Below are 17,771 nucleotides of genomic sequence, written 5' to 3'. Positions count from 1 at the left end.
AGTACCTAAGTTTGTACCTTGAGATATTCAAGGAAATTAAGAAAAAAGTACATATACGAAGTAGTCATAATTTTCTCGGGAAAACACCTTTTGAGTAGAGTACAGAAAACTATGCTCTTACAGTTCGTGTACCGAAATCAATTATCTGGTGTACCAAAACCAGTCTCTTTTTCCAAAAAAGAATGAGCCGCCTAAACATACATCTGCAATGAAGAATGATTTACAAAATTGTAATGATACAAAACAATTATCAAAACAGAAGAAAGATATGAACAAATATGCCATTCCAAGTTTCTGGTTGATCCTCATTGCAAAAATTAGGGGTCCAAAAGTTATGTAAACAACGTGACCACATCTTTCCTGTATCCTCTTACAATCAAAAGCCTCTGAATATTTTCAACCAAAAGATCCAAATATTCCATATAAAAGTATGACGGGTGGTGGAGAGGTGGCGGTGGTAAGCTAACAAGTACAACAGCCGCCATTCTCGAGTATCTGAGCATAGTTGAATTCAACTTCAAGGTTGTGTAAAGAAACTTCTCCACCTGCTGTTCATTCACAATTACAGGTTTACCATCAGCCATTAAAGGACTACCTTCCCCTTTCCTCTCAGCTGTTTCTTTCATCTTCAACATGTAATCAGCAACCCGGCTTTGAGCACCTGTAAATGCTTTGATTGATTCATCATCTGCTTGAGCATCCCATGTTTTTATTGTAATAACAATAACTTCTGCCTGCATTCGAAGATCATATAGAAACTTCTTTACATCTCCTTTGAGGATTTCGGCATCAGTTTCTTCTTCTGCTATGCAAAACACTTGAATTTTGCAATTCTCAAAGCTCTCCTTAGACAAAAGAAGCTGTGAGAGAAGCAACATGAGACCTCCATCTCGTACAATCCAATACAGATCGATTGTGCCAAACTGCCGTTGAAATACATTGGGCCATTCCTCAAGACCCTTGACTATGACAACTGCTTTGTTTGCTACAATGCAGTCGTTTATTATTCCAACAAAGGTGGATGGAATTTCTGTAAGGTTTTCACGACGCCAAATTTCAGGGTACCGCATTACCACGATGTTAGGTTTAAGATTTCCGAGGCCCATGGTTTGGATAATACCACGGAAGCCAGCAGACATGTCGGGAGCTACAACTACTTCTGCAACACCTTCACACTGCTTGTATTCAATGTATGAACTCAACTGCTGGCAGGCAATTTTGGCATCCTCAGCACATTCAAGATAGTCGCCGTCAAGGATGGAGACAAAGATTGACATTCCACGACCTTTCTTTTTCACGCAATTCGCAAAATCTGCAAGTTTGGGGTGACATGGTACGTTCTCTGGCAGCTTACCCCAAGGCCGGCAGAAGATCAACGGGATAGGATACCAGTTCTTTGCATGCACTTGATTTGCTGTATTGCAACAAAGTTAGTCACACGGTACTTAAAAATTACATTAATCTCAGGCTCTGAACAATGTGTCGAATATTAATACATGTTTTACTGATTCACAAATATTGATCTTTAATGAGGAAACAACAGAACGATAAAGTGTAGAATCTGTAAATCAATACCTCCAAGAGAACGAAGGCTTCGAAGGGCAAGTTGAAAATAAGCACTCTTGAAACCATCACCCCAATCGCCTGCTTTCCCTTTGATGCACACATATTTGTAAATAAGGCATGCAAGGGCAAGAGATACAATCGTGAATGACCAGGAGATCAAGAACATGATCACTGCAATACAAAGCCTGATGTGAATAACCTCATTCCATGATGAATTAACGCAAATTGGCATAAGGTTTGCTTGTTTTAACATAACACACACTGCAAAATATGCAACTAGATTTGTTTATTGTTTGAAGATGGATGCTTCAAAACCAGACAATCACAACAAGTGGAGTGAAAGATAGGAACTACAAGAGTTAGAAACTTTTGAGCACCAAGAGTTACACATCAGTTGAACTGAAAGAAGTAAATATAATAACCTACAATCACTTTAGGCAGCGTAACATCTTCTTCTAAAACAACAAATTTTAAGGCACTGCCAGGTCTTAGGTTTAATACATGAGTTGTCACAGAGTTTTCAAGTAAGTTCCGTTTAGGAGCACTGCCACGTCCTAGGGACCTCATATTTCCAATAAGTTTAGTTTTAGTATTTTAAGTACCTTTGTCCTCCTATGTGATCAATCTTGTAAACAATCAAAACTCTTCCACCATACACCTATGGACCTCCTCTTTGATAATTGTGTGATTACAGAAAGTTGTTGCAGCATCTTTCATGATGACAGCTCTCAAGTCAAAATTTTACCTCACGGCCCAGAGCTTAGAGGGTTACATTACTTGCATAAGAAAAAATAACCTAATTTGAAAAGAAGCAAGATTCACAGACAACTTGCCTTTCCTGCACTAGCTACTCTGACTAGTGGTCTGCATAGCAGAAAGAAAAATAGAGATAATCAACAAAGGATTAAATGAAATGTCCTTTAGCTAGAAAACTTTATCAGTTTCACAGATACTCTAAACCGTGCTTCTGAGTTAGATTGTTTGCTGGGCTTTCCTTGATCTCTTCTTGTTTCTTCTCTAGAGTCCTTTGAGAACACTTCTTCAGAGGTGGCTCAAACATCCCACCTTGCGGAGTGACAGTTGGAACAACAATTTAACTCTCCGTGATTATTTTGGTAATGAAGTGCTTACACTTTTATACAATAGATTTTTTCTTTTTTTAAATAAATAAATTGTAATCTCTTAAAATGTGCACTTCATCTGCTTTGATATTTGTTTTCAAGTTTTACATTTCCAGCATCAACTTTGTGGGCTCTAGAAGGCACAAATTGAAGGCGGATATTTATTATGAAGTGAAGCAACTCCATTATGTTACTTGAAGTTACAAAAAAGATTCCTATCGCCACATTGCTTGGCCGTTTGATAAAAAACGGAGGGCTTACCACATTTCTCCAAATGAAAATACAATGTACTGTATCAGGAAGCTTTCAGCACATCATTAGGGATTAGTCAGCCAAAGCCCAAAGGTCAGTAAAAAATATCACATGTAGTTTACATGCTTCTAGAGTAAATCTCCGCGGAGCAACTAGTAACTTTTGATTTAGAAACGTACAAGTTCCGTAATCATCAACCTTTTCAGAGAAACAATTACCAAAAAATGCCAGATCATGAATTAATTCGATAATAATAAGAGTAATCATACCTAAGCAAATAGTTGCTCCAAAAAGTGAGAGGCTCCAATGGTGAAATTTCCACCGCGGGCGCCAGCTAGGAGCATCAAGAAGGTCCAGAAGGAAGCAGGATAAGTTCACACCCGCATAGCACAGCAGGTAAAACATAGTGATTGTGGGAGAGATGAGATCCAGATTCCCAATCACGACACACCCAAGACAAATGAAGGCAGTAAAGAGAGTGGCAATATACGGTTCGCCCCCATCTGCTACCTTGAAGTAATTAAGAACAGGTAAAATATCATCATTTGCAATTGCTGCTAATAAGCGTGGCGCACCAGTCAAACTCTGGAGAGCAGCGCCCAGAGTTGACAGAATAATTCCCACGTAAATAATTACTGGAAAAGGCCAAGCAACTGTTGCTGTAAGTAACCTGTGTAAATAAGAACAGATTTTCAACAAAGTAATGAAAATTATTGATTTCAAAATCCTATTAGAGTAAGGATTAAATACAAATTCTATGATTATAAACATCCATATGTACCAGTGGAAGTATACAAACAAGATTTCTTAAATTTTTCTAGATCTAAGACTTGGGCAACTAAAACTTGTAAGCATCTTAATCCGTCCACAAGAAGTCGACATCAATCTCTTTGATCTATCTAGAATTGTCTGCAAACATGGAAAATGATTTTAAGGCCATCCCCTTGCTGTGTCTGCTTTTTCTATAGCAAGTGTTTGAAGGGCTTTTAAAAATATTTGAAAAGCAACTTTGGAGTATAGAATAATAATAATTTTTAATATTATTGTAAACAAATTTCTACCTGTTTTTACAGAAACAATAAATTTACGGATAAATTATACTCCGTATGCTACAAGTCTCCATTAATATTTCACAGCAACGCCCTCATATAGCTTCTTATATCTTAGGGAATTTGCAGAACTGCAGCTAATCAAACTGGAATATTCTGCACTAAACTAACATGAAAAACAATGGAAAACATCAACAAGACAAACAAACAAGTAGTGCACAGTGCATAATGAAACAAAGTTGTATTTAACAAATAATGACCTGCAATTTCCCTAGTCCGACCCTGTGATCTAGATTGTCTGCACCTGATAATATTCTAGAGTTCAGATAATAATGAAATAGAGCAAAAGCCAGATAAAAGTTCAGAATAACACACCTGTCCGTCAGAAGCTTTTCCCTTGTTGCAAAAGCCCCAAATATCAAAACTGAGATTAGATACAGACCAGTGGTTGAGAGTTGTGAAGCCAATGTTCCAACAGGGATTGAATACTGAGTATCTTTCAGGGAGGCAGAGCGATTTGAACCAGCCATGATGCCCGTTACAGCAGGAAAGAAAAGGCCAACCAATGCGCTGCATAGTCAGAGACTCAGAGTGAATTAAAATAGTGTATATAGCGGCTCTTCAAACAAAGAAGGAAACAAGGGAAACAATTAATGATGGAAGGACATGTAGAGCGATAAAAATACCAACTCTTACACCAGTGAAAAATACAAAACACACAGGCCTTTAGGAGATAATGGCTTTGCTTCTTTTACTTTGACATTCATAATTAGCCATGTTAGGGATGAGCTAGGAACAGCCAATTTATGTGAAAGATGATCTTGTTCCCTGGAAAAGGACGGATTAAGGTTGGCTGCTGAAATGTGAAAGATGGATCCATTGGGAATTAGGTGGTGACCTAGGCAAAAAAGAAACCAACAGATTTTCGAGGAAATAGCTTCCCCTCGTCAAAGTCTTAAGTTTGAATTTGTAAGGCTTTTGTGAATCAAGTTTTGCTTCTGATCATTATCTGACTTTTCATGATTTTAAAATTGACACAAGCTTACTCCCTTTATAATTGTCATGACTGAATTTATATTGTCAGGCTTCACACATATAAAGCACCAACCACAATTTCCTTGCAAAATAATACATCCTCTATATTCTTATAACGCAGGGGGTTGATCAGTTTTTATGGACAGGAGAGAGATAAAAGAAGGGGCCATGTGACAAGGAGATAGAGAGATTCAATAACCAAATAGGGTAAATATTGCAATTATTTTGTAACTTCCCAAAAAGGAATAAATGGCAATTAAAAGAAATGGGGGAAGTATAATTAGAAGTAGTTGTGAAAAGGTATTGGTCAACGATACATCTTGAAGACTACAAAAGACCACCAGGATAATCCCTGTGCAATGGTAGTTCTATTCTGCATTTCCAGAAGGATATGATCAGCATATATTGTTCGTTGTAAGCTCTATTTTTGTTATGTGGATTTATGCTGGGGATTGGGCGGGACAGGCATTTCCAGAAGTGGACTAGAATTTCTAGGAGAAAACTTTAGTGGTTCTTGATATTCCGAGAGAAAGATTCCGAAGAACTGGTGTAATCATCTGTTTCTAACTAACAAAAATATTGACTCCCCACCCAACCCACCCCCACATTAGAGATGTAGACAGCCTTGATAATTAACACCTCTAACCAATCAAAACGAGTTCCGATTCAGGAACCTAAAGATGCAGTGATTTTCATAATTTCAATAGGCCGTAAACTTACTTGAAACTCCAATAGGTCGATCCATTAGGATCAGGTATGCCAGCTTTATTAGTCATTTGGTAAGCAGAACTCCAGTTGTCTTTGAAAGTCGTTAAACTCATGCCAGTAATTCCCTCTGTGTAAAGCAATGTAAGAGCCCCATTTCCCCAAGCAAAGAAAAACAAAAGGAAGCTCCGTAAGCTAAGTAATTCTTCAATGTTGCAAAGACATCCAAATGTCCACGCACCCGCACTGCATATAGGTGCAAACAAATGGACAACTCACACAGACTGCAACTATAGACAAGCATGCATACTAAAACCTAGTATTTCCAACAGGCAAAATTCCAACAACCACTGAAGCAAGCTCTATACATTACATAGCAACTACTGCAGTTTCCAATACGTGAAAAGGATTGATGCAAGTATGAAACCATCAAACGAAAATGTACATCTTGGAGATCAAGTTATAAGTTAACGCTACTTCAGTTGCAGAAATGTAGTCACACTATTTTATTGTTTAGTACTACTGATGCAGCTAACAATGTCACATTATCATTTTAGTTGCAGAGCAGAGCAAGAATTCTTTATTTGTAAAAAAAGAAGTATTTAAAAGCATACGCACCAACAGGCTTGTCTTCTTTAGACGCAAATATTCCAATAAATATACAGAACACTGAGAACAACACCGGTATGAGGAAAGCAGGTGCTACTCGGTTGATCATCTTTACACCACCAAATACAATAAAAATGAGGATGATGGTCACCACAATCCCATAAATTTGCAGATCATGAACACTCGGCTGGTGAATGGGGCTGACAGTTGTGCCATTCACCTTTGTAATGGTTTCTGCGCACAAAACATTCCACAGAATATCTAACTCAGAAATAACCACAAAAAAAAGTTTGCAAAAACAAAGATGGAAATTCGTAAGGAGATAAGAGAAATAATTATCTGTCAAATTGAACAAGAATGCAGAAACAACGATGTCACTTGCTTGACAATGATGCCAGACCTTTTCTTGCCCCTCCGGCCCTCCATCAATTTTCTCTATCCTAAATACGGAGGAGGTTGAGGAAAGTAGGGTGAGTAGTTTTAGAGAGGATGGCTTCTACTTTTTGGAGTTTAAAATCAATTTTATGCTAAGCATACGCTTTTGATGATAAATATCATCATTGTATCAAAGATTTCTATCATGTATGCATCTCTAAAAAAATCTCTAGTATCTATTCAGTGTTGTGCTATTAAATAGAGATATTAGAAGTTTGTATATATAGGTTATTAATAGAGGATACTAAGGGTATACTCGTAATGTACTATTGTACATTATTATTATATACGAATCTAGACACTCGTATTAGGGTAAGCCGTACCATTATATTCACATGATATATGTGATAATGTTTCCGCGTCCTATATTGGATGAATCTGGTTCAGTATGATTGTAGAGCATACCAAGATAGATTATCATTTTGTTAGGGAGCGTGTTGCTCATGGTGATTTAGCGGTACGGTATGTTCCTACTGAGTAACAAATCGCTGACGTTTTTACAAAAAGTTTGTACGTGGTTCCCCCAGGCAGATTGAGAGGGAGTAATAGAGGATTAGAGGATACTAAGGGTAGATCCATAATTGTATTATTATATTATAAATCATACGAAGTATATATATGAGTCTCATGCACCTGTATTAGGGTAAGTTGTGTCATTATATTCACAGTTATACTATTAATCTGTCATAGAACTTGAAGCTTGTGCTTGACAACTGTACAAAAACCAAAATTCTTGTTATTTGAGGCGATTTTCCCAACAGAAAGTGACACCGTAGGAAAAGATAGCTAACAACATTATTTACGGATGGAAACTATAGAAAGCTTCCAAGGACTAGGCAACCGAAATTCCAAAAACCTCTCTAACCTCCCACTACCAACTTTCGAACTCCCCGGGTGGACAACCTTCGAGGCTCAAAATATACCACTTCATAACTCCATGTCTCTAACAACAGGTCGTCTAGAAAGTCAAACCAGAATTACCCTAATAAAGCCAAACAAATCAAGCACATGCATGCTAGATATTTCATTCATATCTTAACATTTCTTACAGTATATATCATCTCCTAGTCAGTACCTGTAAAAATCCCAGCACTTGGCACAGCACTGAGGAATGTTTCAACAGCTCCCAACACATAGCTGGGGACAAAACATAGAAACATATTAAAAAAAACACCATAAACCACTGAAAATTTGATTGCACTTCATAGTAGGCATCAATTCATCATAATCACATAGATAACCAAAAGATCTATGGACACTCACAGTGATGCAGCAACTGCAGTTCCCAGAAAGAAACAAAGCCCAATGCTGACACCGACTTCTGGACCAAGAGCACGGCCAATGAGATAATATGGTCCCCCACCCTATAACACACAGATAAAATATATTTCATCTCATTCTGGACAAGTAAACGATTTACTGAATTCAGACTTTTAAAAAAGATACCATAAACATATATACAACTATTTAAATATACAAACTGCAACGTGAAAGCGATTCAACAAGCATCAGAGCTACAAGTAAACATATTGATATCACCAAATATTGCCAGATTCTAATCAGCCAAAAAAATAAAGGATGGCCATTAACCAAATTGCATGTTAACATTAAGTTAATTATGAAATGAATTATGTTACAAAAAAAAAAAACCCAGTCCAGCAAATTGGTTAATCAGATTGGATTCAAGTTGATTCGTCGTTCACTCCTCTACCAGGTCATAACTCATTACTCATAACTGGTTTATGCTATGTTACTGATTAGGTTCAGTCTTTCAAGTCTAACCCATTTAAGGCTAAGATGGGTTGGGACACTGGGTTCACAATGTTTCAGATCCTGAACATAGATATCGTCAAGTGCAGGTCGTGTATTGGTCAGTCTATAAGGCCAACAGGTAAACACTGAATCTATATAGTATTGATTTTGGTTAACATGTAGCCAGGTGAGTATTTATTTGGTTTGATGGTCGCTCGGCCCAATAATTGAACTGGCTAGATTTCATTTCACTAGAGTCGCATCATCTAGGAAAATAAACTAATTGGCTTAGCACCCAACAATTAAAATTTCCTACGCAAACCGAAACCTTTGCATAAAATAATCCTTTTCTAACAAGCATAACATACTTTTTAGCGTATATAATGCTGAGTTTACCTTCATTGCACCATTTGTTGCAATTGCACTTAACGACACAGCTGTCAAGAACGTGCACATGCAGCAGAACGACACGAGAAATAAGGACTCACCTATGCCTGCCATACCAACAATCCTGTAATTTGCACAGGACTATGCAAAATGAAAAATGGCTCAAAATATTAAAAGCAGTGGCGGATCTAGGGGCGTACAAGGGGAGCATTTGCACCCCATTCCAGATCCGTGAAACAAAATATGCCAGCAGTTGTATATATTTAAAACTAAGATTGATTCTCACAAAAATAAGGTTGTCTCAGCTGGTTGAGCTTTTCGTAGGCTCATTAATTCGTAACAGGAGATGCAGGGTTCGAACCTTAACTCATGCTTTTCCCCATCATTTATAGTTGTATCATAGACTATAGGAATTTTTTATTCGCATCCCCATTTCTCAAATCCTGGATCCATCACTGGTTGGTTAAAATCAACCAAGGTGGGGAAGGATACACTGAAGAAGTTATTCATATAATTTAAAAACTAGAAATCCAATCATTCAATAAATCAGAGTTTCAAAAGAAAAAATTGAATACCCAAGACCCTGACCTGACCATGAGTTTTCAACAAAATGAAAGTATGGAAGAAACAAATTACCAAGTAAATCGGATGTAGTATATGATCCCCAGAATACTTTGCAAGCATGGCAAAAATACTCCCATCAAGGTTCCCAACTTGACATCAGAATCCTGCAATACATACAAAGAGGTAGTAACAATCAAAATAAATTACTCTACTTTTTTTGGCCAAAATTCAACAAAAATAAAAACAAAATACTCTTTTATTTAGTAGCTACCCACAAGAAAGATTCGAGCCCACAATCAAAAGAGTAGCTGCTGTAGTATGAGGAGAAAAACAGGTCAATTTGTGTGATGATACATTCCCTACAATATTTTTGAAATGTTTAAGGAAACTCGCCAAATGATAAAGGGAAGCTTGATAAATTATCATTAATCAGCAGTAGTAAGCACAGTTAAGAGCTTACAATTCTGCAAGGTGCTGGACTCCATAATACCATGATTACCACCACATGTAAATGTTGGGAATTCAAGTATCCCAAAGGAAAATTAGAATTAAACCAATTTACTTCACTCAATTTGTAACTACCCAATGCAAAAGTTTGATCCTCATATTTCCTATAAAATTGAACCTTGTCAAGTACAGGGCAAGCAAACTGGATCTATAAGCATGATGGTACTTCCACTAAATTATTTCTAAACAATGTGGGAGAACACCAAAGCATAGTGAACAGAGAAACTATCTGTAACAGTTGCACAATAGAATAAATGAGCAGTTAATCAAGATTTTGAGCTTTAGTTAATATTTCCGATCTCCCAATGCACAATATAAAATGTATAGGTCATATGTCTGTAAGAGACTAAGAGGGGCAAGTTTGATCGACAAACATACAAACAGAAGGACTAGGGCCTATAACTACCTAACACAACGATATGATCCTTCGATACTCAATCAAATGAATAATAGATCAAATGCAAGGTTGGTCAATGTAGTGATTGTGTAATACACCAAGCTATACAACCCAAAAATGCCACATTTGGGCTGACGATCCTAGGTGTAGACACGATAGTGCTAAATGCAGTATAAAGTTGTCAGCAAGAACATTGCCTTGGGGAACAAGTTCGTAAGAATTCAGGGAAAAGGTTAAAGAGTACTTTGTATAAAATTGGATACACTTATGCGAGTTGAGTGCAGTCAAGTTCATCATTCAACTGCGCAATGACATCTAGCAACAGTTTACTGGCAGTGGAGCAAGCAAACGTCTTATAAATCCTGAAAATAAACCTTATAACAAGAAATTTTAGGTATATTAAATCTATAGCTCACATGCTAATGGTTTCCCAGTTGTGAGTTCATTTGCAGTTCAACAGTGAAAAAAAAGGTTTATCGTTTTGTTTGCCTATGAATGGAACATATTCTAATTACAGGATGCAAATTCAGAGGCCAAAATGGCCAAATGTTTTCACTGATGAGCATATAATATGAGTGGAAAAGAAGACTCATATGATAGTTGGCGTCTCAAGTGTGTATCTGATCATGGTGTACAGAGAAATGGACTTTCCCAGACAAAATCTTTGAGCACACACAGCCAAGTTGTCTCGGTCTCAGGAGAGGGTTATAATACTTTTGCACAACACTTTTTAAGTTATTTTAGTGGGTTTAATGGCTAGCAAAAGAATGATAGTATCGTCCACAGTTGAATTACTGCCTTGTTTCAGTTATGTGGACATAGTTTCTTTATTGGCTTCACTTTAGGCTCCTGCAGCTGGACAGCCAAGACTGAAATTTTAGTCATGATACAGAACTACTTGCAACTCTAAGTTGACCGTTGTTTCTTGGCATTACATCACATGATTTCTTTAATATAAACAACAAAAGCATGATTAATACTACAAAAGGTGTAGAGACCCTGTGTTTAGAGAGCCTCACAAAGGAAGAGGAAATAACGGACTCCCAATATCCCCCTTCACCTTCTCTAACTTTCCCTTATGGTTCATGTTCATGTAATCCTTCATTCTTGTTTATCCCTTTCACTCTATAAATAAGTTAATAACTTCAAAGAGTTAAGAGTGCAAGAAAGCTAGAAGTGACATATACCTTTGGGCGCTCAAGGATAATGGACACATCGTCCCCATCTCTAGGACTAGACGGGGCTTGAATCTGCTCTCCAGTCATACTGAAAAACCAAATCACCAAGGCACATATCAAGGTTTCATTACATCAAGAAACTGTCAAAAGAAAATAGACATCTTTCTCATTAGAAGAAATCAAGGTAGTCTAGTTAAGTGTCACCTATTACAAAGTTGTTTAAGTAATTGAACTTTGATTTGCAAAATACAGATGGTTTCTATTTTTTCAATCAAACTATAATAAATCTAAACTAAAAGCTAAACCACATTTTCCAATTGCTAAGCTAAGCCAAATCAAACAGAATGCGGTATGGCTTGCAGATTAAACCATCCATGGGCACCCCTACTTCCAAAATTTACGGCATCGTATTGAGGCCTGAAGTAAAGGACATGTTTGATAGCTGGACAATTGGCAGCAAAAACTTAAACCACAAAAAAAAATATAGGAGTGGGTAGGCACCATTTCAAAACTCCTTTCAAATATTCTCCAATTCATACAGTAAAATAAACTTTAAAAAAGGACATTCTATTATTGACAGAATGAAGCTCCAGAGACAGAATCACGGGAATTGAGGAAAAAAGAACGGAAAAGAAAGAAACAAAGGGAGACACTATGCACCTTCGAAGACCTAAAATATTCACAAGAGAATCAAAACCAAACAATTCCAATTTTGACTCCCTTTGAATACCATTTACATCAGCATTTGTAGCTGATGAGCTTTCGCTCCCATCTGGCTGGATGTCTTCCTCCGTGCTGACATTCATTTTCCTGCCAAAGACAGCAAAACTGGGGAAAATTAAACAGCTAAAAATCATACATTAATTGAAGCCTTCGTCTAAATGCACTCAAATATAAATGCTTAACCAGTATATGCTTCCAACATGTTATAGTAAAAGAACTGTAGGGTGACATTTCAGAAAACAGAAAACTACCAACACGAGCACTATAATCTAACAGAAAGATCCAGCTTACTAGAAACATTTAACAACTCAAAATTTCGTTAAGCAAATTTAATTTGCTGTTTTTTTTCTTTACGGGAATAGTGCTTGTATTCATTCATTTAAGAAAGCCTTGTCAGCATTGACAAGGGGTAAAACATCAACAGGGTGATTTTCCATCCAAACCGTCACTTCACTCTAATTTGATGTAGTTAAGGTTATATACGTCCGACCCCCCCTTACCCCGCTTGTTGCGGGAGCCTCTTTGAGGCAATGGGGTAATGATAATGATATGTTACTGCTTGAAATGGAAGATCTCCTTGCATCAATCATAGGACAAGAACTTGACTCCTACACGATCCAACACAGCAGCTGTTAGTAATTTGGCAGGCTCATCGAGATGCTTATGCGAGCACCTGTCACCTTGGAACTTGTAAAAGTGCTACATGGAGGTTAATTATAAAGTGAAGCCACCACTATAGACGAAATGCAACGAAACCGGTCGTAGCTTCTAATTTGCAGAAGAAGTTCAATGCAGCTGGTTTTAGCTTCTAATTTGCAGGCAAAGTGCATAGGGCTCATCATCTAACAATCTGAACTAAGTGGGAAGCTCCACCCACTATTCTTCTTGCTAACAATATATGCCCAGTTCTCCAGTAGAGGTCTAGAGGATAGAATCATGGAACCATGAGTGCTTTACTCGTCCTTCGATTACAACAAAAAGATCAGAGAATTGATCTCGGATTGGACATGACTAATCTATACCCCATTACACATAACAAAGCAGATACAGTGATCCTAATGAGAATCATATCGAAAACGATGATACCCATTTCAAGTATAATTATGAAACGACACCAAATCAAAGCTAACAAAAACCCCAACATGATATATTTAACAACTTGAAATCATCATAGCATTTGAATCAATAAAAATACTAATAAAATCAACAGAAATATCCAAAAAAATCGATATAAAGGAGATAATACCTATAAGGGCTGCAGCGGCGAAGGAGAGGTGGTTGGGAGGGGCACCGCCGACTAGAGGTGGTGATACAACTACGAGATGGTGGTTTTGTTGGAGGCGGGAGGAATAGCAGATGCCACTATACGATTTGGAGTTTGAGGATTTTTTATTTTATTTTTGGGTGTTGTTAAACGACGCCTTGATTTTCCTGAAAACGCCCGTGTTTTTTGAGTAAAAGTACACATTTGCCCTCTATAAGAAACTCACCCTTTCCATCATCATCATCATCTGCTCACCCCTTCATACTCCACTAACTCCGACAACCCCTCCGCCCCATTGAATTTCCGGCAATCACCATTCCCTCTTACTAATAATAACATTAACAATAAAGAAAAAAAATTAATAATAATAATAATAATAGTAGAGTAAAATTATGGGGTTGTAAAAATACCAGGCCCTCATCCATACAAACCCACCCCTCCCTTCCCATCTCCTCCCTCACCCCGTTGTCATCCTTCCCCTGTTCTTTCTCCCTTCCCTCTCCCTCCTGCTTCACCATTAACAAATTGTTAAAAAAAAAATTAAAAAAAAATTCGAACAACTCACGCACAAACTTTGCGCGGGCCACACATCGATGGCGCACAAACTTTGCACCGGCGACACGGAGACCCCGCATATCTTGTGCGCCACCTACGTGTAGCCGGCGCAAGATCTGTGCGCCACCGCCATGTAGCCCGTGCAAAGTTTGTGCGATAGTTTGATTTTTTTTTTTTTTTTAAATGATGATGGTGATAGCATGCTGTCAAATATTGCATTATGTCAAATTGCATTATGTCAAATATCCTTATCTTTGAAAATGTAACAAACTCATCAAACGTTTCATCCTTGCTTGTTAGAAATATGACCCAAGTAAAGCGAGAGTAATCATCAACAATAACTAATACATATTTTTTCCCACTTCTGCTTTGAATTCTCATTGGTCCACATAAGTCCATATGGATGAGTTCCAATGGTTTTGTGGTGCTTACCAATTTCTTAGATTTAAAGGAACTTCGGACATGCTTGCCTTTTGCACATGCATCACACACTTTATCAGTTAGGAACTTGATTGAGGGGAGTCCTCGAACCAGTTCCTTTGATCTTAGTTTGTCAAGCAGAGAGAAACTAGCATGTCCAAACCTCCTGTGCCATAGTAGGGAATTTTCTTCAAGGGCACTGAGGCAGGTTAGATTGTTCCTGGGAACTGTATTGAGATCCACAGAATATGTGTTCCCTTTACGAGTTCCTTCCAAAATAACCTTCCCAGTGTTATTGTTTATGATTTGACAGTTTTCAGAAGTAAAACTTACAGAGTTTCCTTTGTCACAGAATTGAGAGATGCTTAGTAGACTGTGCATCAAACCCTCGACTAAAAATACATTTTCAATGGCGTAGGAACTTGACCTTCCAACTTTTCCAATTCCAACAATTTCTCCTTTCATGTTGTCTCCAAAGGTCACAGTTCCTCCATTGTAGGCTTCTAGTGAGAGGAATTTAGATTTGTCTCCTGTCATGTGTTTGGAACACCCGCTGTCGAGATACCACGAGCTGTTCCCCTTCACTAGAATCTGTAAAGAGATCAAAGGTTAGTTACAGGAACTCGGGTTTCCTCGAGTTCCTTTTCAACTATAACTTCAGACTTCTTGACCCATTTTTGCTTTACATAATTTATGTTTCTTTGATCCTGTTCCTTCATCTTGGAACACTCAGTACTTATATGACTTCCACTTCCACATGAGAAACAGACTTTTACACTAGGAAGATCCACATACTTTTTCTTATGACTAGTTTTATGGTTAAAGCCCAATCCTTCTGTTTTCTTAGATTGAGCATTCTCAATCCATTTGGGAGGAACTTTAGGTGGTTGTCTCTGTGCCCTGGCCATGGATAGTTCCCTTTCCAGTTTCTCTTTTTGTTCCTTTGTGGTGATCAGATCTTTGTTTAAATTTTCTAAGTCGATGTTAAAAACTCCCATGTTGATCTCCAAGGATTTTGTAGGATCTAAACTTAGATTAAACATCTTATATTGACTGAGTTGAACTTGTAGAAGGATGTTTTCATTTCTAATTTTTTCGAATGACTCATTAATAGAGGTATTTCTATCTAGTAATTCAAAGAACCTGCCTTGGACATCAGATCTAATATTGTTCAGATAATTTATGTGGTCTTTACTGAGTTCCAAGGCTCTATCACTTTGTGCTTTTAATATACTTAGCTTTTTGTAATCATCTAGAGTTTCTAGCAACAGTTCAATTAGTTTTGACTTTGAGAGACACTGAAGAGTGGAGGAACTTACTTCTTCTGATGGAACTTGATCAGTTCCTTCTGTTCTAGCCATAAGGCAGAGATTTGCAGTTTCTTCATTTGGTTGTTCCTCATCGTCTTCTGAGTCTGTTGCTTCGCCCCATGCAGCTATCATGGCCTTCTTGAAGTTTGGTCTGTTGAAGGTAGACTTGTTAAAGCGATCTTTGACCTGTTCCTTCCCTTTTCCTCTGGTCTTGTCGTTCTCCCACAGAGGGCATTCACGAATTTGATGATCAGTTTCTCCACATTTGAAGCAACCTTGCTCAGTTTTGGAACTAGTGATTTTCTTGGCAAAGTTCCTTCCTTTCTGGTTTCCTGGTTTGAAGTTCCTATAGAGCTTTCTCATTCTTCTGACCAGCATGGCAGCCTCCTCTTCATCTGGTTCAGATTCATCGAGTTCCTCAGCCTTTAGAGCAAGTCCTCGACTTCTTGAGCTCTCAGGAACAGCAGCTCCAAGATGCAATTCGTGTGTCATCAAGGAACCAGCAAGTTGTTCAATGTTGAACTTGGTAAAGTCCTTGGTCTCAAACAGTGCAGTGACCTTTGTTCTCCAACGATCATCTTGTGGCATGCTTCTTAGTATTTTTCTTACCTGTTCATCTGTGGGAATGATTCTACCAAGAGAAACTAATTCATTGGTTATGTTAGTAAATCTAGTGAACATTTCTTGAATAGTTTCTTTTGGAAGCATTTCAAATCTTTCATATTTAGACATCAAAAGGTCAATTTTGGAACGCTTAACTTCATTAGTTCCTTCGTGGGTTACTTGAAGTAGTTCCCAAATCTGTTTTGCGTTCTTGCACCCCATGACTCTGTTGTGTTCATGAGGTCCAAGCCCACAATGCAAGATTTTGACAGCCATGGCATTCATCTCATATTTATCAAAGTCTTCTTTAGAAAATTCAGACATTGGTTTAGGAACTACCTCGTTTTCAGCATTGGTCTTTGTTACCTCGAAGTCTCCAACTTCAATTACACGCCAAACTTGGTAATTTTCAGCTTTGATGAATATCTCCATTCTATTCTTCCAGTATGAGTAGAACTTGCCATTGAACATAGGTGGCCTTTGTGTCGAGTAACCTTCTTCCAGTTTCTCTTGTGAGTTCATACTTTCAGGAACTTGACTCAAACAGGGTTTCCTGTGTTTTAGTGAGTACTGGCTCTGATACCAACTGTTATTCCAGTAGGAACACACACAAGAGGGGGGGGGTGAATTGTAATTAGAACTTTGATAAAGTTTCTTGCGGAACTTAAGAAACAATCAAGGAACTGAGAATAGAGAAGACAATAACAACAATTGTGAAAACTTCTTGACACTAATCAAGAAGAGAATTCTTTTATTATAGTAATGCCTCGATTACAATAATCTCTCCAACACAAGTTCCTCTCAAACTTGTGTTCCTCACAGTAATCTACTCTGATTACAGCTCTTTCACTTCTCTCTCTCAGACTTAAACTCTAAGTCTCAACAAGATAACTCTATCCTTACTAATACCAAATACAATTCGTGTTTGGAAAACTCTAGATATTAATGATGCTTTGGTGTATATATGTCACTTAGGAACTTAGGATTAACTAGGACACAAACTGTTTTTAGAAAAATCTTTGACAATACGTTTTTAGGAAAGCAAGAACTCTTAGAAAGTTTGTGTGTTTTTTTCAGAAAACTTCTTGGCCTTATATAGAGTTTTGTCCTTAGGGTTTGTTCCCTTCAAAAACTCAACTGCCAACAACTGACACTTTGATTTTCACGTCCCTAGACTTGAGGAACAAGGGGAGACCACTTCCCACACAACTTCCTCAACTGCTGGACGTGTTTAAGACTATGTCAATCACTGAAAAATGTTTATTTATTTTGTCAAAATATTTAGGAGAAGTTTTAGGAAGATAAAAACTGTTTTTATTTAAGTAACAGAATGTGATGA

At 37.6% G+C, this 17,771-nt stretch overlaps 1 protein-coding gene across 5 annotated transcripts; it reads right to left on the bottom strand.

Annotated features, from left to right (window-relative positions):
• Nucleotides 1-279: 279 nt before the first annotated feature.
• LOC110777025 (cation-chloride cotransporter 1) lies at nucleotides 280-13,972 on the bottom strand. Of its 5 annotated transcripts, none has more exons than XM_021981613.2 (13): nucleotides 13,527-13,972; nucleotides 12,218-12,385; nucleotides 11,567-11,645; nucleotides 9,548-9,639; nucleotides 8,921-9,035; nucleotides 8,036-8,136; nucleotides 7,848-7,909; nucleotides 6,347-6,571; nucleotides 5,744-5,858; nucleotides 4,364-4,558; nucleotides 3,209-3,609; nucleotides 1,576-1,737; nucleotides 280-1,414 (listed from the first exon to the last, which is right to left on the bottom strand). In XM_021981613.2, exons 2-13 carry the CDS (start codon nucleotides 12,361-12,363, stop codon nucleotides 333-335), a joined length of 2,775 nt encoding a protein of 924 aa, XP_021837305.1. In that variant the 5' UTR covers nucleotides 12,364-12,385; nucleotides 13,527-13,972; the 3' UTR covers nucleotides 280-332. The 5 variants fall into 5 exon arrangements, with proteins under 5 accessions (XP_021837305.1, XP_021837304.1, XP_056693153.1 ...); XM_021981612.2 differs by having other exon boundaries at nucleotides 12,218-12,367; nucleotides 13,527-13,971; XM_056837175.1 differs by lacking the exons at nucleotides 8,921-9,035; nucleotides 13,527-13,972 and having other exon boundaries at nucleotides 12,218-12,278.
• Between the last annotated feature and the right edge of the window lie 3,799 nt (nucleotides 13,973-17,771).

This window comes from Spinacia oleracea, chromosome 1 (genome assembly GCF_020520425.1).
Source record: "Spinacia oleracea cultivar Varoflay chromosome 1, BTI_SOV_V1, whole genome shotgun sequence".
Taxonomy (NCBI): Eukaryota; Viridiplantae; Streptophyta; class Magnoliopsida; order Caryophyllales; family Amaranthaceae; genus Spinacia; species Spinacia oleracea.
This window is presented reverse-complemented; position numbering and strand designations above follow the sequence as displayed.

Excerpts from the sequence above, each read along its gene's own strand:
- LOC110777025 (XM_021981613.2), bottom strand. The coding sequence starts at position 12,363 with ATGAATGTCAGCACGGAGGAAGACATCCAGCCAGATGGGAGCGAAAGC. Across the intron at positions 11,646-12,217 it reads AATATTTTAGGTCTTCGAAG|TATGACTGGAGAGCAGATTC; the intron begins GTGCATAGTGTC and ends TTGGTTTTTCAG. Across the intron at positions 1,415-1,575 it reads AAGCCTTCGTTCTCTTGGAG|CAAATCAAGTGCATGCAAAG; the intron begins GTATTGATTTAC and ends GTTGCAATACAG.